This window comes from Lynx canadensis, chromosome B2 (genome assembly GCF_007474595.2).
Source record: "Lynx canadensis isolate LIC74 chromosome B2, mLynCan4.pri.v2, whole genome shotgun sequence".
In the NCBI taxonomy this organism is placed as follows: domain Eukaryota; kingdom Metazoa; phylum Chordata; class Mammalia; order Carnivora; family Felidae; genus Lynx; species Lynx canadensis.
The window spans coordinates 79,122,818-79,143,658 of NC_044307.1; the positions used below are offsets into that span (position 1 = coordinate 79,122,818).

A 20,841-nucleotide genomic window follows, 5' to 3' on the forward strand; every position below is an offset into this window, starting at 1 on the left:
GGTTTGAACTCACAAACCATGAGATCATGATCTGAGCTGAAACCAAGAGTTGAGGCTTAAGTGAGCCACCCAGGCACCCTCAATTTTTTTAATAGCATATTTTGTGTGCTTTTGGGAATGATCTAGTAGAAAATGGATGCAGTAATAGAGAAGACTCATCTTTCGGTGAGACCGGTATTTGGATCTAATGCTCCTTACCTAAGGCAAGCACAGGAGCAGAGCATTGGAAAGCCTTGTCTAGCAACAGGCAAGGGACAAGCTATTAGGTGCTTTAGAAGATTTGCTTGTTAACACCAATTACTGTATATAGCAACCTAAGTACAGCACATACCAGTACTGCCTTTTAATAAAAGAATGACTGTTAGCACATGTAATTCTGTAACTATCTGTTAAAAAGCAATTTCAGGGATCTCTGGGAATTCAGAATCCCTAGGTAGCTATTACGATCTTTCTTACTAAGATCAAGTATGGTTGGTATTTGGACTAATCAACTACTGGATCCATCTAATTATAAGTAAATCCAAGAAGTTGCTTACATTTTTTATTTTCTGGCATTACCTCACACATTACTTAAAATCAGCAAGTAGCCAGCCCATAAGCTAGAACTTTCTGGTAAGGTAATAAGCAGAAATTTGGCTGTGGAAGAAATTTTATTCTTGATCCAACTTGAATGTAGAATTAAAACTGTTATTACTTGTGGCTCCATTCAGACTGCCAGTACTGATTTTCCTTTTAGTAGATCTTGCCTTCCAAGTTAAACCAGCTTTTATAAATTTAATTCTGTGTGAAAACTCACACATGCTTACTTTGTTAAGAGTGTTTATCCTTTTGCCCTTACTGGGGTTAAGAAGGGATAAAATCCACTCTACTCCCACTCCCCCTCCGTATTCCAACTTACTGTCTACATTCTCCTAGAAACGCCCACATACCTACCAGTGGTTCTCAGCTGGGGACTGTTTCTTTCCCTAGTCCCCAACATGTGGCAATATATCTGGAAGTACATTTTTGGTTGTTTCAGGTTGGGGGTTGGGGGTGTGCTACTGGCATCTAGTGGCAGAGGCCAGAGATGGCCTAAACATCCTGTGACATGTATGACTCCCACAATAGAGTGATCTGGCCCAAATTGTCAGTGGTGCTGAGTCTGACAATCTCATTAGGTCATTAAAACTAGGTAGCTATTAAAACTAGGTGGCCATAAATTAGGTGGATAATTTATGGCCACCCTGTGCTATACCAATGCTTCTCAACCATTTAACGGGCATATGAATTATCTGAGGATCTTGTGAAAGCCCTTAAGCCCTGGCCTTGTTTAAACAAAAAACTGACAAGTTATAATCACCAAAATTAAAAAGGGGGAAAAAAAAAGAAAAACTTCTCTTTGACTAATTAGGTCAATTATAAATATATATGCCCCAGTACATTTATGATTGGTTTAATTAGTGGAAATATGCTAAAAGAATTCAACAAAAGAAATCACTGAGCATTTTTTGCTCACTTCATTACAGCAAACCTATGTTTGGAAAGGGAGTTAAATGTGATGAATCATGTTTTCATCTATCATCCTTTAAAAAAAAACTTGGATTCTACTCTTATCTTGGAGGTAAAAATTCTACAGCTGTTAAAACTGATTATATAACATTCTAGCATGCAGTCAGTTATAAGCAACTTGGAATCAGAACTCAGTTTTTGAAAATAGCACTCAAATCTGAGATTATTTGGTGTATGAAAAGATTTTTAAATCTTATTGGAAAATTAATTTCATGGATTCCTGAAAAATGCTTACATTTAAAACACTGGCTTTATTCAAGTACTACCCATCTGTACATTAAAGCAGGTTAGAAGTAAATGTTTTATTCTTCCAACTAAATTCCGGTACTACAAGGGCAGTAAAACGACGACACACTGGGGAAAAAAATGCAGCAATAAACATTTGTTAAAACGATAGAATAAATAAAAACTACCAAATTAAAAAAAAAAAAAAAGAAGAAGAAAGAAAACTTAAGAAAAGAAAAATCCATTCTGAAACCCCAAGAAGTCCTGGAATACAGAAATGCCCTCCCTCCTTCAATAATAATGTCCTGGGATTACATTCTAGATTATTAATAACTGGTTACAGCTTGGTTGTAGTGCACAATTAAAATCACACTAACTTCATCTGAAGTGTCATTCTACAGTTTTATTTACACAACCAGTGAAGGGCATGTTCTTAGAATACCAGCTTTAATCCTTTTCAAACATATTAATATAAGAAGCCAAATTGTAATGATACAGCAAATGAGGCCACTGGCATTAATACAGGTAGCAAAGGTCCACATCCAGATGGTACTGACATCAGGGAAATATCCGAAACCAGTTGCTGCTTAAGAGTGGTTACCACTGACGAAAGCTTGAAATAACCTGTATTCACAGGGGGGTATTGGCATTGCTGCATGTCATAATTAGGACCTCTTGCAACAACTCAACAAGGAACAAGGCAGCCCACAAATGCAGAAAACGTGATTCATGAAACATCTAAAAGGGGAGGAAAAGGAAAATTAGTGCAAAGTCCAGGTCAAAATTCAAAGACATTCCAGATCTTCATCCCCAACATCGTCCTAGGTATTTAAATAACCAACAAGTAAGCCTTAATAAAGTTTTGCCTATTTCCTCCAGCCTTTTTTGCTCCATGATTTTGTTAAATTCTCTTCTTGAGAATGTAGATAATTGTAATAAATGTCTTAAGAAATTATCTTGTTCTTAGTTCAAAGATGAAATACTTACAACTAGCAGGCTGTTCTCCATATCGTCGCATTATTTGATCATGCGTAAACTTCACAAATGCATCATATTGTTCTATAAATAAAGACACATACAAATTACACGACTTGCAAGATGTACTATTAGAGCCAGATAAACTGAAAAATCCAGTATGTATAGTGAAACAATTCTAAGTTGGCCCTTTGAATCAGACACATGACTTCAGTAATAATAATAATAATGTTATCAAATGGAAAGAATACAGAGTTTGGTCAGGAAACCTACATTTCAGTCCAAATTAAGTGACTTTTATGTATAGGCTGGGAAGCTTATTTCTTAACCTATTAAAAATAAAGGGCTTGAAATAAAAAGATCTTGCTCTGCTCTGAAAGTTTAGTAAGTGATCTTTGAATGGCAGTTTACTGCAATGAGGGGAAACAGGAAAACAGAAGCTTAACAAAATATATCCCAAAGCATCCACCTGTAACCTAATCAGATGTCACAGAAAAAGATGTCACATAATTAAGCAAATTTTCTTGCCTATATTAGCACCTTGATTTAACAACTTCAAAATAAAAAAGCTTATACTATCAACACCTAGTAAAATCTGTGGCTTAAAAAAATCAGGGAAATCCTGATTAAGTTACCATACACAATAGTGGAAAAGTTATCATGAAAGATGTAGTCTAAAAATCCAAAACCAAAGTCAGGTAAACAGCCGAAATCAAGTTTTCAGCACAGGAAAACCAAAAAAATCTAGTTCCCATTGATACTACTGCTGATCTACATGGCTAACTTAATACTATTTCTTGAGGTCACTAAGGAAGGCCATGAGCTACAGGAAGGTTCACTTCCTTTCCTGAACTGAAATTCTCTGGTTCTTAGAAAATACTGTAACCAGTGGATACACAGGGTAAGTTAATCGACGTGAAGGATACATGGGAAATAATACATTTCTTACAGTTGAGTTTCTGGGAGATCTAAAGTAAGCTCACTGCATACCTGCAAGTTTTGTGTTCAATATTTCTTCATACTCTTCTCGAACTTTCTCTTCACGTTCTTTCAACAAACGTTCACAGATCATCCCAACCTGCCGTAGAGTGAATAAGGGCTGTTCTTTTTTTAATGGTGAGGACGTTGCAGATGAAGTCCCTATGTATAACATGAACAAAAGCACATGATTTAGAGCCATCGTGAAGAGACTGCTGCAAGTATTGAAAATAGCACTCAAATCTTAAATTATTTGGTATATGAAAAGATTTTTAATTCTTATCGGAACTTCACTGATTCCTGGAAAATACTTCTATTTAAAACACAGGCTTTGACTACTACCCATCTAGGCATTAAAGTGCTGCAAGTATTTTATACACCCTCAAATACACAGATTTCCTATCAGTTGTTTGTCCTGCTCTGTATGTCTGTCTCTAGTACTCCCAATTCCTCGTTTCACTTGCTTTTCTGTAAACTGCATGGTTGGGACCAGTTAACTAATTATCCTCGTTAGAGCTGTGATTGTTAGAGCTGTGTCTATCACAAGATTAAAGTATGCCAGCTTTAATCTGTAACCATGAAGGGCTATCTTTACTTTCAAATTCCTAGTTTTTAGTTGAGGCTGCCACTTAATTGATCTTCTAGGTAAATTGACTAAATGAATGATGATGAACTTGGTTCCTGCTGATTTAAGTCTAGTCTCTACCCTTAACCTCCCCTTACAACATTTCACTCACACACTGGCACTCCACACCCAACTGGCAGGAGCACTGTGGAATTTAGTTTTGAACAATTTTGTTTCCTAATCTATTTTTATTTGACTATTTTATAGACTTTGATTTTTTTTTTTTTTTTTTTTTTTTTTTAAAGGAAACTATCCCCCAAGCCCATGGGGCTTAAACTTACAACCCTGAGGTCAGGGGTTGAATGCACTACCTACTGAGCCCCTGAATGTTTTCTTTTATTCTGCCAGGTTTTCTTATCCCTGCTGGTAGGGAAGAGAAGGAAGGCAACTACCATCACAAGAAAAACTATTTTGCTGAGAACTTTACTAATAAACATTAAGAGCCACTTTCCACCTTTGGGAATCTACCCTGATAGGGTATATGTACATGGAAATTTTTTAAGTACTATAATACCAAATTCAGTCTAATTATCTTCATTAATGGTTAAATTATGAGAAATCCATAAAATGGCAAAGTATTAAACTGTGGCCAAGGTACATCTATACTTAACAGAGAGATACATGGTATGTTATTTATTTATTTTTTCTTAACAAAGGCTACAAATCACATCACTTATGGGAAAGTCCACTTAGGGGATATTATATCAAGGTGGTTGTCTCTGGGTAGTGGGAATCCAGGGAGCAAGTATTTGCTTTGTACCATGTTTTAAGAGATCACACATTACTTGTATAAATTTCTTTTTTTAAATCAAAGGCGAGAAAAGACAAGCTTGAATCACCATACTAAATAACATTTCCTTTCACTTTAAGTTTATTATTACCTGGTGAAGCTGGTCCACTGAGGAGAAATGCATGTGGTTGTGCCTCTGAAGTACAACATGGATCTGTTTGTTGAAAACTAGTTTCTAAATGTCTTCTCTTCTGCATGCGTTTATACTCTTGTTTTATGTTGTACAGAATTTGTTCTAGAGAAGAAAAATGACCAGATAAAAACCATGAAGTTAAAAAAAAAACAAAAACGCTTGGGTTTTCAACAATTACTTGGTACAACCAATCTACTGAAAATATTCTCTTCAAGTAATATCCAGAAGACTGATGTTCTGGAGGAATTCATTTAAGCATTAATAGGGGCAACTTATTCAGAAACAGCACATACACACCACCTGGAATTTAGCTATTCTACAATACGATTTCTTCTGAGCACCAATTATCAAAAGATAACTTAAAAGTTTTTCATTCAATGCAAAGATAAGGGCATCTTATGAACTTTTAGTTCACTTTAGTTTACTCAGACTCTTAAAAATCCCAAATTCAAAGGCCACCTTATTCATCACAATAGAACTATTAATATTAAGCAGGCTTTTCCAAGACCATAAATAATTAGAAGTGGGGAGCACTATGTATATACAAGCACACCCCAGTGAGAATTGACAAAATGATAGAATGAAGGAGAAAACTAAAAAAAAAAAAAAAAAAAAAAAAAAAAAATCATAAATGGTCACGGCCATTAATATTAAGCTCAACAGAACCTAAGAATATTATAACATTAACAGCAAAAAGTGTTGGGGGTAAAAGCCCATGTAATGTGATTGGTACAGAACAGGTACTCAATAGTAAACCACCATACCAGTGTACCATTATCTTCAACCACAACCATCCAAACAGGGGTAAAATCCTATCAAGCTTATCCTTTATGCCAGTATGGTTCATTTTATAAAGATTTCTAATTCAAAATAGCCTCTCTAGAAAATATTTCCCTGAGGTTTCCATTTCCCTCAAAACACTTTCTCACAATCATCATAGCTCCTAGATAGATTATCCATGTGAAAAGCCACACCCTAAATTTGTTAATCCCAATCCAAAACAAAATTAAACAAAAGATGGCAATTAGGCATTAAAATGATTTATAAATATATCAGAATGTAACTTTAGCAATCAAGTCTACAATGATGTGTTAATTTAAAAATGAACTGAAAAGTTGATTGAAGGCTAAAGATTTACATGAGAACAATCTTTTTAAAAAAAATTAATACTGGTGGTTTTCTCAGGTATGTATTTAATTCTCCTCTTTCCTGGCGTTATGTTGTTTCTCTAGTAAGAACTTTTAGGGCTTTTGAGAGAGAAGACCCTGAGCGGACATTAATCAGTCGCTTATTTTATTTTTTCTCCTTAAACATTTTAGATTCTGCCACTTATATTATTTTAACGGGAAAAAAAAAAAGCTGCAGAAAGACATATCCAGTGAAGAAGATTCCATTTATGTAAATTTTGTGGTGTAAACAAATCTGTTACATATACATGAATGTGCAGCTTAAGTATAGAATCACACATTGGAATGATTTAACTTTAGGACGGCTGTATTAAGAGGTACTTTATCTGTAACATTTTTCAGAATCTTAACATTTGTCTATATTAAACATGGTCATTTTCAGCCCTTTTCCATTTATTTGAAATGGTCTGTAATTTAAAAATGAATTTACCAGTGTGAAATAAAATGGCTATCTACTAAACAGTTAATAAGCACCTTGATAGAAATGGGTTTCCTAAGATTCATAGCGGGGTCCAACAAAACTACTGCAACTTCCTATACCAACCAGGACAAACAGATAGCTTTATTATTATTTTTTTTAATAACAGAACTCTTTAGTAGCAATATTCTAAAAAGTGTTCAAAGTAATGATGTTTTGGTCTCTGATGGACATCAAGCCTCCCTCATTTATCACTTTCTGATCAAAGCTACCACCATTCTGATAAAAAGTGCCATTTAAAGCATCCTAAAGTTTATTCACAGCCAAAGATTTCAAATGTACAAGTTACAAGAGTAACTTGTCCACAACATCTTTTGTGTGACTTATTTTTTGATTACCACAACTGTTCTCAAGATCATAGTCTTCCTTTTGCTTCTTCACAAAATCAGAGCACAACTAAGATGTATCAAAATAATAGTAACAAACTCAAATTTGTTCATTTGATAATCTCAAATCATAGGCTATATAGATCTAGCCTGGGATTAAGATACAGTAAAACTTCTTAAAATTTAGCTTTGTAAACCTCCATACCATCTAATACTTAAGAAACAGAACAAGCTAAAGAATTTTAAGGTATAATTTACAAAATGAATTCACCAATTTAAATGTACACTTTGATGACTTCTAACATATGCAAATGAAACAAACAGGTCTTGGAACCACCACAATCATAATGAAGAACTTTATCACTCCAAAAAGTTCTCTCACGCTCCTGTTCACCACCTTCACCTTCATTACCACAATATTCATCTACTTTCACTATTTGAAATTTTTTTGCCGTTTTGAAAATTTCATATAAATGGAATCATAGAAAGTGTAGATTTTTGTGTCTGACTTCTCTCACTCAGCAAAATGCTTTTGAGATTCATAAATAATTAAGCCCTTTTTATTAATTAGTACTCCATGGTGTGTATCTGTACACACACACCTTATCCAGTCTCCTTTTAATGGATATTTAGATTGCTTCCAATTTGGGGCTATTATGACTAAGGCTATTATAAATATTCAAGTACAAGGCTACAGGTGTAAAAATTTTCATTTCTCATGGATAAATAACCTAGAAGAGGAACAGGATGGCCTGATTATATGATAAGTGCATGGCTTTACTTTGTAAGAAGCTGCCAAACCATTTTCCACAATACCATCTTACACTCCCACCAGCAATGTATGAGGGTGTTCCTTTGCCAACATCTTTGCCAACACTTGATACTGGCAGTTAAAGAACTGAAGAAGAAAAGCCTACAGTGCTTTTCTTTATGTCGAATATGATGCAACTGTGTCATCTAAGCCTCACTGTGCTCATAAATGCTCTAATACTGGTAACATGTAATCAACAATGTTATGACAGTGTTAAATGTTATGGCCAATTTAACTTGACCAAGATCTCAGCTAACTGTAAGCCTCAAACTCATTTACCTCAGTTCGGATAGGCATACAGTTTTAAAGCTGTTAACTCAAGAAATTTACCCAGATTCAATTTCCACAACACATTCTAAGCTCAACCTAGGTACCTGGCCGGCTGAAGATGCTTCCACACCAGTTGGATAAAGGTCTTCCACACATCAATAAAGTTCCTAGGTCTACTTAAACTACTTAAATCTAGCCATCTCTAATCAAACTGGCAAGTGCCATTTTATCCCAAGTTCATGTAACATCTAACATCATGTTGCCAACACAATTTATGGTACATAAGAAAAAGTGAAATGAAACTTCTAACATTATCAGTTGAACATTCCAGTTTTAATGCAGGCTTCATATCTGGCTTATGGAAGCATCGATTGAATTTGCAGCAAATCACCTAGAGCAAAATACACTTATCTTCATAACAAACTACACCACAAAATGGTTATATCCCTTTTCAAAAATCCTAAAAACTACATTACTCTTTTACCACAAAATACTAAGGCTTCCACTGCACTATGTATAAGTGAAAGTCAAAGTATTAGCAAATTCTGTGATTAATGGCATTTTCATTCCCATATCTAGTAAATGACATTAAAATTGCCAGTAAAATTCTCCTCCTTAACAGGTGTGAGATTATCAATGATTAATATTCCAAAGGAATATTAAAAAAAAAAAGAAAACAGAGAACTGGATAAATGTTAAAAAGAAAAAGCCTGGCTTGTGGCAACATTAAGCCTGCTCCCAAACTGTTTTATTACTCTTAGTTGCCACTGATTACTTAAAAAAGCCTGGACACAATACAGTCAACAATATAAATAGAAGAAAGTGGTTGTAGGGATTAAAAAATAAGTTAACAAGGATAAGAGAAACAGCAACAAGATGGAACTGAGAGCAGAGGGAGGAATATAGAATTAGAAGCAACTACAAATGTCTTTCTAGAGTATAGTCCATAAGATGTCTAAATATCTGTGACATGTGAAACTTTTGCTCCAGACCTGCATAGACTTGCCATTTTCCTACTGACGTAATTACTAAATCAAACATTAACAGGTCTCATTAAGTTTTAGGTTTAGGTGTATAAGACATTTTTTGTACCACCTTCCATGCCAGTTTCTCTTTGGAGTATCTTTGAAAAAATAAAGTGAAATTTCATCTAGACAGATAAATAATGGGATTAAAAATAAAACAAATCGTGGGGCGCCTGGGTGGCTCAGTCGGTTAAGCATCCGACTTCAGCTCAGGTCACGATCTCGCGGTCCGTGAGTTCGAGCCCCGCGTCAGGCTCTGGGCTGATGGCTCAGAGCCTGGAGCCTGCTTCCGATTCTGTCTCCCTCTCTCTCTGCCCCTCCCCCGTTCATGCTCTGTCTCTCTCGGTCTCAAAAATAAATAAACGTTAATAAAAAAAAAAAATTATAAAAATAAAAATAAAAAAAAATAAAACAAATCTTGAAAGCTTGTTAGTTTTAGGCAGGAACACAAATTAAGTACAGAAAACCTGCAGTAGCTGATAAGACCTAAAAATAAGGAACTGTTTCCAAATAAAATAACAAACCAAATCTAGAGCACTCAACTACATACTAGACATTGCCATCTCCTTTATAAATTAAAACATACACAATTAAGAGTTGTAATGGAGGTCCATTTTAATAAATAAATTACTTTCCCAGGATATTTGCCCAGAAACTAAAACAGTTCTTATGTTCTCCTTGAAGGAATCTTAAGCACAATGTTCTTACTCAGACAAGAGCTATCTAACTGAAAAGAATGAGTTGATGCCATTTTTAATTCACTTTAAAATTACTACGTCAAAGGGACACAGAACCAAATTTTAACACAAGATTGTTAAATTATATCTGGAGTTTTAACTTCTATTTCGATTAACATGAATCCTAACCATAATATAGCTGCACACAATTATACAAACATTAGGGTATTATCTACAGTACTTTAAAAGCAACTGGCTAAGATTCTAAGTTTATAATATATATAATATTTTACTGTACAAGAGGCATTCATTTATATCCTACAAGAGGAAGAAAAGGCATAATCACTACAAATCAAATTATTTCACTGGTACTGTAATAGGCAATGATTACTTATTTGAAGTGACTCAACTTGTTAAAACCCTTCAGGTCTAAGTATAAATTGTACAAATTAACTGCACAATGGGAGTCATTAATGCAAGGAGTCCAACAACGCTCAATCAGCAGGTGGTTCCTCCCTGATATCCAATAAGTTTCATACTTCTCTTATATTATACTAGACTCTAAAGGATATAACTATGTTGTTGTTGGTTAGCTCTTTACAAGTATCTTCCCAAACAGTTTATAATCTAGGAAAACCAAAAAAAAGCAGTAAATAGGAAAGAGAAAGGGGAAGCTGAACCATCCAAAATCCAAAACACATGCTACAAAAACATTTAATGCCATGGCAAAAAGGTCAGCTTCTATTTCAGTTAACTACAGACATGAAAACAAGGTAAGATCTAAAGTGGACTCCTTGAGGAGGACTCTAGGGCGCCACGATCAAGCTGAAGAACAAATCCATCTCCTACAACAATTTATTAAAGCACCCACCACACACACACACACACACACACACACACACATCAAGCAACAGCTTACCTAGAAACCACAGATTGCAAACTGATGATTCACAAGCTAAACTGAGCCCAAAACATGTCTGGCCTAGATAGTTTATTATTTTTAAAATTTTTTAAATTTAAAAATGTTGAGAGAGAAGGAGCACACATGAGAGCAGGGAAAGGGTCAGAGGGAGGGAGAGAGACAGGGAGAATCCTATGCAGGCTCTATGCTCAGGGCGGAACCTGACAGGGCTTAGCTGGATTCCACCACCCTGTGATCAACAACCTGAGCTGAAATCAAGAGTTGGATGCTCAATCGACTGAGCCACCTAGGCGCCCCTGAATAGTTTCTTTTTAAAAAGTGTGAATTTATGCCCAATATTTAAAGTTCATTACTTTAATTAAAAGTCAGATTTCTGGCTACTGTTAAGTGGAAAACTAAACTATGTGGCAAAATTCACCTTAAGAGTGGTTGCTACCTTTTGGGGCAGAAATTCTCAAGTGCTTCTAAAACTTTAATGGACACACATATCACCTGGGGAGTTTGTTAAAATGTAGACCCTGAGGGATGGAGCCTGAGATTCTGCACATCTCTTGTGTTTCCAGGTGATTCTACAGATCAGTAGCAAGGCTGGAATTCACAAATTCCCATGAAGTTTTACTTCACTCATTTATATTACTTGCCTGGAACTATGGGCATTTATGTTTCTATCCCCTGCTTGAAATAATAACTCCCCTACTATGGCAGTTAAGAAATAAAGTGGTTAGTTTATTTATTACTGGACATTCTGGAAAATGGAGAGGAGAAGGAAAGCAGTAACAGCAGACTTACTTCAATTACAAAAATATTTAAGGTGATCTAAATTCATTTTGCCACCCTAACCTCCATGGCTTCTGCAATTCAATATTAGACATGCACTTCCCTGGCAGGAAAATATTCTGTAAACCAATTTAAACTTGACTGTAAATCAAATTAAACTTAGACTCATTACATAATGTTTACATATACTGATTCATTTTTCCTAACACCATTCTTAAAATATGAAATTCATGTTATGGGACTGAAGGTGAACAAATGCATTTACTTTTCTATTACACACTGTTTTAAAAAGCAATTAAGACTACCTTTCATACCAGAAGACAGTGACTGGAAGTCCACAGACATCTTTTGTTTATCCCATTTATATTTTGTATAGTAGCTGTGAATATTTAAAAATCAACAGACTTCAACAAAAATCCTGACTTCTTGGGGAATATCTAATGATAAAAGGTCCAAATTCACCAACACCAGAACTGAGAGGAATGATCTAAACTAAAGATCTAAATTAGAGCTTCATCTGTAAGTGAAAAGTCAAGTCAGGACTATGCATGTGACTGACTGCTTAGGGAGCTATTAGAGAGGACTGCAGCTGAACCTAGAACTAAGGAACTCCTAAGTTTAATAGCTGGATGAAGACAAAAAGAACAGCCAGAAGGGAAGTGTTATCACAGAAGGGAAAAAAATGTTTCAAAAAGAAGTGAGTGGCAGAGCAGCATAAATGCTGTAAGAAGAGTCAAATAAGATGAGGACTGATTACATGCCATGGAAATCACTGTTGACTTGACAAGAACTATTTGAGGTACACATACCTAAGAAGTGAAGAAATAGAAGCAAACAGACTTATTTGAAAGCTCTCTGAATTTGGTTTTGAAGTAAGAAATCTGGATGACTGCTGGAGGAAAATGAGGATGTTTTATTTATTGCTTTATAATGGGAGTCTTGACAATATTTAAAGCCAAAGCAAAGGTCCAGTTGAAAGAGAAAAATAATCCTGAAGATAAGGTTCCTTTGGAGAAGTGGATCCTTCCCTCATTGTGTAAAGTGCCTTAATTATCTCAAACTTCATTGGTAATACTCAAAGGAAAACAAGACAGCACAACTACTGGTAGTATTGGTACTGGGAAAAATGAAGAAACTGCCATTAGATGGCTTCTATTTTATCTGTGAAGTTGAAGGCAAGGTCATTCACCGAAATGGCAGGACTGCTGGACAGTGAATAAAGTCCCATTTGAGGTTGCTCCACTGTAACTATCTCCAGCATTTAGGGACAGGAAATGCTCCTAATCCTCACAACCCACCCTAGGAAGTCAGATATTACTATAATCGTGTGCATTATTTTATAGATGAAGAAAATGTGGCTTTGCTTCAATGTCTTCTGAAAGGTCACACAGCTGGAAGGAGTCAGGGCCAAGCCTGACCTCAGGGCTTAAGGTCAACATCTGCTGCCCTTCCCAGTACTGTATTACTACAATACCTAGCCCGTATTCCACAAGTAACTAAAGTTACAATAAATCACAAGAAGGAAAGCTAATTTTTTTTTTAAAAATAGGATGTCAGAATAGAGGAATTACTACTATGTATCATGCCCTGAAACCTCAAACTCTGTTGTTAGGAAGACAGTAACCAAACAGTGTATAATTCTCATCTACGCAGAGCTCTGAAACTGGTTATAACAAATTATACACACACACACACACACACACACACACATAAATAATGTATATAAATAAATATATATAAATACATATAAATCTTCCATATTACATTTAGATATTTATATAAGGGATACTTCTACATCTCTAATCTATAGAGGACAGTCCTCTATAACCAGAATGTTTTACTGATGTTTTATAAGGGAGGAATTATTCTAAATTGGTAGGTCAGCATTGTCATACATACAAGGACTGATTACAGTGCCAGCCTCTGATAATGTACCATTTCACTTTAAGCCATGGATGGTTGTTAGTGAGCATCAAGTTCCTCTGTTCTGTCACAGCAACCTAAAACTAAGAAGTTTTTCTTCCAGAGAATTACATTTTGGTAACAGAACAAGGCAATGCTCCATAACAATTAAAAGGCAAAGTTCAAGGACAATAATGCATGAAAAAACTGGCTTTCTCTAATCTTTCAAATTCCACTCTACATTCTGTTCTTTAATTGCTAGATCAATTCAACAATATACATTTATGTAAATATATATGTGTGTGTGTGTGTGTGTGTGTGTGTGTGTGTGTATGAAGAAATAAAACATGGGGTGCCTGGGTGACTCAGTCGGTTAAGCATCCAACTCTTGATTTCAGCTCAGGTCATGATCTCATGATTTGCGGTTCAAGCCCCATGTTGGGCTCTGCGCTAACAGCGTAGAGCCTGAACAGTGTAAAGCCTGCTTGGGATTCTCCCCTCCCACTCCCGCACTCACAAGTGCACACTCTCGAAAATAAAAAATAAAAAATAGTTTAAAAAATATGGTAATACTGAAAGTATAAAGATTACAGTGTTTTTATTCAAGTTTAGCTAGCTAATAAAGTACCCACAGTGGTAGCTCTATTCCCTTGAGAGACTCTTTATCTTTGCCTAACCAGCACAGTACCTGGAACTCAAATGAGGTACATAAAAGCTTGAACAAATGACTTCTGGAGTAAATATTTAGATTTTAACAATGTTGACAAAAACCAGATACATGAATCGAACCTAGAAACTAAAAATTAAGTCAACCCCCAAAAATGTATTAATGGGAAGATGACAATTTTACTACAATCAAAATGTTGCAAAGCACTAGTCCATTTCAGGATGATCTACCTATGACATCTGTAACAAAAACTAATGACTTATAACTTTTAAAGGGAGGATGAAAGCAAGTTATAACCCCCAAGACAAACTATAAACAGATTATGAGCTGTTTTTCTAATGCTGGAAGGTTAAAAACCACTACCATCACCCAAAAAAAGTCTACCATCACGAGGAAGATTACACAGTCTGGCATACTGCAAAATTTTAATCGAAAGGCCCAAAATAAATACCAAAACTGACAATGTGACATACAGTTCTAATTTACCTGCAAGGATTCCCTCCCTATTCAATAAAGCTTCATCAGGTGAGAAACTTGTTATAATGTAAATCACTTAATTCCTTTAGAAATAAAAGACCAGAAACTTCGTATTACAAAGTATTTTCTCCTAAAAATGTACAAACTCTAAAAATGTGTTTCTTCAAATGAGATCTCTGAAAATGACAAAATCCTATGTTTATCATTGTCCAGAAAAATGAGGGAATACTGAGAAGTATACTTCAAATGCCTCAATAAAAGTATTGTTCAGTCTTAAACTAATTGCTATACTTATTACTACTCATTTGTTTGAGTCACAATCTTTTTTCAAAACATGTTTTAACAATTGTGGCTATATTGTTATAAAACAGTGTAAAAAGAAAAACTGGTACAGAATGAAGGGTAGAACTGAAATTACTTTTTTTTTTTTTTTAACTTAGCATCTCTAAGAACCTTGGGAAATGCCAAGGCTGGATTAACTCAACAAATAAATCTGATAAATGTCTTAAAACTTTGTGGTAAGACATTAAGAAGGAAGGTATGGCAGATAATACCTTTGGGATTACTTTCAAACTATAACCCACTGTATCCTCTCAAAATCCAGGGGGGGCAATTACTGTTAACAGTCTTTGCTACAAGACTGCTGCTGATAGATCACATTTCCCAGATGTGTTCAGAAAGCTGAGAAACACTGGTAAGCGGAATTCTAGAATCCCAACACTCAGCAATAAAATTAAAGATGACCCTCTTGAACTAATAAATTCATTTGTTCAAGACCTCTTCACCATCTGCAGAGGCCAGACTGGTTCATTTAAGCAAACAAGTATTCTACCCTTCACACTTTTTAGTCTTTTCAAAAGGCAAGTAATTCACTGTGGTTTCACATGTGCTTAGAGAATGATGTGTGAGTCAACAGTACTCGCACAGAGTTAATGCAAAGACTGCAGGGACCACAACTTGCTTGTTAATTAGTTATAGGTACTTAAAAGACCAACACCCCAACACCATTATCTAGTTTCATGAGCACCTATCCAAGAGGTGCTCCAAACCTAATCCATGTTATTATTCTGCATTCCTCTTTTAAGTGGAAAGAGAATCAAAAGTTTATTTTCAAATAGAAAAAATATGCAAAGCAGGGCACTTCCACTTAATCTCTTAATTTACAACCTTTCAAAACAGAAGTAATTTTCGGGGCGCCTGGGTAGTTCAGTCGGTTAAGCGCCTGACTCTTGATTTCGGCTCAGGCATGATCTCATGGTTCATGAAGTTCCAGCACCAAGACAGCATGGAGCCTGCTTGGAATGATCTCTCCCTTTCTGTCTGCCCCTCCCCAGCACACGCTCTATCTTTCTCTCTCTCACCTGGGTCCATCAAACACTCAGGAAAAGATCTACCTGAGTACATACACAGTGTCTTTTTTTCCCTATAAAGCCATTCAAAAACTGAAGAAATTTATTATTCTCCTTTACCTCTCGGATTATGTGTCTGTGCCAATCATGGTAACTGGTAGCATCTATAAAAGAAGGGCTAACCTCTCTCCAACCTAGCCATGTTTACCTTATTGTTTCTGTGTTCAAGTTAGGCTTTATTTTTCTATTTAAAGAAAAAAAAGCTCAGTAATGAATACTGCTATGCTCTTGCTTTTAAAGGCCAAAAACTTAACAAGATTCTTAAATGCATAATCCATAGAAATATGAAATAACGGCAGCTGCATACACAGTCCTAAGTAAAATATCAGGTTTAAAATTTGAAGTACAAAGACCATTAAAAACCATCTATTTGCCAAATCCACTGAGAAACTAGAAGCAACTTAACAGCTGTCTAAATAACCACAAAATATTAAAAACACTTCTGGCTCAATACAAATGACATCTGAAGTGAAATGCTGCCTCCTGCAACAGACATCTCATTTGTTTGCCTAGAACCGTTTATACTTCATTTAAACCAGCTGGTGTCTCCGTTTGTAGGCATGCATCAATGTCTACTGAACAATCTAAGTTCCTGTAAACCCTTCCCCATTCACAAGCTGCAATTTCCATTTTTAATGGCAAGTTTCCAGCAAATACAATGAATTCTTACAAAGGAATTTAACTCTTCATCCAACTCAATTCCTAAGACTAGAGCAATGGTAACAAGACCTAAACAATGTGTATAATAAAAGTGTCTAGCAAATTCCCAAATAGTTGACATCCATAGAAGGATCTCTTCACCAAACCATTCATTTCAGTACACAATTATGAAACACAATGTGTTTGATTTGACTGATAGTCACTTGTAATGGTACAGGATATTTCAGTTTTATTAAAATAATTTTGTTCTTGGGAATGTTGTGACAATCTTTGACTAAGAGATAATATTAAAATATTTCAAAAACTAATGAAGATGCAGAACACTCTGAAATCTGTTTTCAACTAATTTATCAGGGTGAGAGTACTGATGCAACTAGTAGAGGTCTTCATTTTCCCAGTCGATCCCCCGAGCCCCCTTCCCTATCATTAACTTTTCCCCTTTTCACATCCTGAGCATTATAAACTCCACTGCTAACAGAGCAGGGAGTGGACACACTTCTTCTGTAAAGGATCAGGCAGTAAATACTTGAGCTTTGGGAAAATACAATCTCTTTCACAAATACTAGCTCTGCCGTTGTAGCCTGCAATGGACCATACTTTAAGGAGAAAAAAAAAAAGCATGGCTGTGTTCCAGTAAAACTTTTTTTTTTTTGCCAGCCCTTTCCTTTTTCCTGGCATTAAGCTGCAACAGTTTGAAAAATAAAGATTTAAATAACAGTCATCAAGTCAAACTTTGGAATCACCTTCCTGGGGTGACTAAAATAAACCAGGGTTTAAAACAAGATGTTCAAGTTCCTGAAACTACTAGTAAAGCCACAACATGATTTCAACTACACATCAAAACACACTATATAAGTATCCAGAAAAGAATGATGATAAAACGCTGAATTATATGCACGCTCTAAAAAAATTCACTTCAATACTCTAGTTCCAAATTGTTTAAATTATATTTGAACTCACAGAAATGAAAGGAATATAAAGTTTCCGCAGAGTTCCAATCACTCTCAACTTGGTAAGTCACTTTCCATTTCCAACCCTAGCTACTTATTTCAGCTAAGGATATACAGATATTCACTCTTGTAAAGTTTGAGAATCACCAATGTTAAAACAAGAATCTAAAAATTAAGTGCTTGGGAAAATTATTTGCAAGTTTGGGGACATGAAAACTGAAAAACTCTTTGATACCTGCACAACACTGCAGCTCCCATTATGACAACATTACAAAAACCATACAGGAGCCCGCAAAAGGTGGCCATCTAAAAACAAAGCCAAATTAAGTTACATGCAGAATGTCATCCAAAATTACAGTAAAAAAAAGTAGATTTTAGCAATATAACACTTTACCAATTTCAACTGCTTTTCTGAAATCAACCTTTTTTTAAGTTGAAAAGGCTACATCAACTTTTAGCAGACTCAAAATTATCAATTAGGGTGTGATTTTTAAGAGTTCAGGACATGATCAAACTGCCATCTGTTTGATCAGATGTCAAAAACACCTGGAAGAACAGAAGACAGGCATATTTTGGAAAATATGTATTTGAATCATCGGGCTTAAACAATTTCACTAAATCCAGTAATTTTACTATTATAGTCCATTCAATTGAAATTTGAGATAATGTGGAACCAACTGCATTAACCAATGCAATGAAATGACAGATTTGTAAAGGATCACAATTCTTTCTAAGTTCCCTTTAAAGTGAAGACAAATAAATATAGTTCTGGCCAGTTTACCACATATGCTCAGAACTATTGCAGGACTGAGATACAGTTTAACTCCCAAACCTAACACTGTATTAATTCACCAGCTCCACTGAAATTTATGGCTGGTTAGCCAGGGCTATTTTTAAGTGGCCTTATTTGTTAAGTACAGATTCCTAGGTATCATTTCAATTTTCAATGATACCATTTGATTAAAAAGACAAACTCTAAAAATAATGTTAATCACCAGAAGCTCATTCTTAACACTGATGGCTTCTTTTTTAATGAAAAACCTAACACTAATCAATGAATACCTTTACATACAAGACTATTTAGGTATAGCTGCTAAATAAAATTATCCGAGAATGCCTCTGAAAACTCACTGCAACTCTAAAATAGTATATCCTTAAGTTAGATCAAATATTTAATAGCAAAAATGGCAGCCTAGGCATTTGAGGAAGGATATTGAAAAACCTGACTTGACCAAAACAATTCAAAATGGAAGTTACCAAATACAGAGGTATATATACTGCCTACAAGTTTTTTAAAAGCCAAGAACAAAACACTTAAAACTATGAAAAGGCTTTGTGTGCAGATATTATTAGCAAAAGCTCAAATATGAAACCTTTGCATGCTATACACACAAAGAAAACAAATTACACCACCAGTCCACAAAAGCCTATCCTAGGACTGTGCCAGGGACACACAAGGATTTTTAAAGTACAGAAAAAAAAAAAAAACTGAGTATACACATGCAGTATAAAGCAGCCAAAAGGCATTTCCCCGTAGTCACTTTCAGGAAATGTTTTAAGATGAAAAGCAAAAACACTCAAGTCCCTTGAAATCTTGGGCTGATTTTATTATTCTCAAGGCCTAGGCTGTTCTCCCCCACCATACTTTGCTGAGCAGAAATAAAGCACCTCCAACTAGAAGCAACTCCTCAGCCTCAATTTTCAATACAATTCGCTTTTCATTAAAAGTTCAAGTTTCTCAGGATCTAGACGTATAGTACGGTCATATTACAGTACTCGGGAAGAGCATTTTCTTTGTTGTTGACCCTGCTAGGGAAACAGGTCTTGACTCAGCCAAAGTGGCGTTCTTGTGGGTGATTAATGACAGGCCTAGATCTCGCCCCAGTGACATCCATCCCCACCCCCCATCCCCTCGGTACTAAAATCAGCCATGTCTGAACTGGAGGAGGGGCTGCCTCCCCGCCTCAAACCACCCAGTCCCACAGTTAATAGCTGCAACCAATCGATTCAGGGAGACAGACATCGAGATTTGGGTGAAATGTGACCCTCTCTCGCCTAAATTTATGAATAATATCGCCCTCTCTGATCATTTCCGCTGGGGCTCTCCAGACTACGGAAACACTCAATTCCAGTCATTCAGCCCAAAGAAAAGATCTTCCTCTTCCCCACAATACCCGGCAAGGAACGGCCTTGCCTCCCCACCTCCCGACTCCCCCACCCCCTTGACATCATGCCATTTCTATTGTGTCGCCGAGGCTGGAGGACCTAACTAAAAGAAAGGTGTCTACTACTTTGCTAAGAACGAGCACCAGTCCGGCACCCCCACCCCTGGGGCCGCGTTCCGCGTCCCGGGACCCCAGTTCTCTCGCCCACCCCGGCGGCCGCGGAGCCGAGTCCCACCTGTGGTGAGACGGGAAGAGACGTCGCCAAAGGGGGACGGCTCCATTCGGAGATACTTCTGCGGCGAGGCGGCGGCAGCCGAAAAGGAGGCGGCAGCGGTCGCGGCTGCCGACGACGGAGAGGCAGCAGCCGAGGTGGGCGCCGACAATGGCGCACATCGCCTCCGCTTCGGGGACGCCGGGCTCAGCAGCGGGTCGAAATCCAGAGTCCTTTTCAGAGTGGCTCCACACGCCATGGCCGGGGCAGCCGAGGGCCGGGCTCGGGTGGGGTCGGGGAAGGGTGACGGGAGGGGAGGGCGAGGGAAGTGGGGCGAGAGCGGGACTCGAGGAGAGCCTAGCCGACGAGCTCAAGAGCAGAAAGACGAGTGTCGGAGCGCCGGTGAGGAGATAAGAGCCGCGACCGCCGCTGCCTCCGCGGCAGGGGCAGTGGCCCGGCCGGCCCGGGCGAGAGCGGGAGGGGCGGTGGCGGCCGCTCACGACAGCCGCGTCAGGGGGGCTCTTCCGCCTCCTCAGGCGCAGCTCCCCCGGGAGAGGCTCTGGCCGCCCCCGCCGTCCGTTCGAGCTTTGCGCCGCGCCCGAGGCGCTCCTGCGCTGAGACCGGCTCCCTTCAGCAGTCGATAACAGCCCGGT

At 37.0% G+C, this 20,841-nt stretch overlaps 1 protein-coding gene across 1 annotated transcript; it reads right to left on the minus strand.

Annotated features, from left to right (window-relative positions):
• Nucleotides 1-1,830: 1,830 nt before the first annotated feature.
• Nucleotides 1,831-20,526, minus strand: AKIRIN2 (akirin 2). The gene is made up of 5 exons (XM_030315954.1): nt 20,213-20,526; nt 5,233-5,376; nt 3,739-3,888; nt 2,761-2,832; nt 1,831-2,511 (listed from the first exon to the last, which is right to left on the minus strand). Exons 1-5 carry the CDS (start codon nt 20,445-20,447, stop codon nt 2,501-2,503), a joined length of 612 nt encoding a protein of 203 aa, XP_030171814.1. The 5' UTR covers nt 20,448-20,526; the 3' UTR covers nt 1,831-2,500.
• Nucleotides 20,527-20,841: the final 315 nt, after the last annotated feature.

Coding starts and splice junctions, on each gene's coding strand:
- AKIRIN2 (XM_030315954.1), bottom strand. CDS start 20,447: ATGGCGTGTGGAGCCACTCTGAAAAGGACTCTGGATTTCGACCCGCTG. Junction 5,377..20,212: donor CTCTTCCCGTCTCACCACAG/GTGGGACTCGGC, acceptor TTTCTTCTCTAG/AACAAATTCTGTACAACATA. Junction 3,889..5,232: donor CAGTGGACCAGCTTCACCAG/GTAATAATAAAC, acceptor TGTTATACATAG/GGACTTCATCTGCAACGTCC.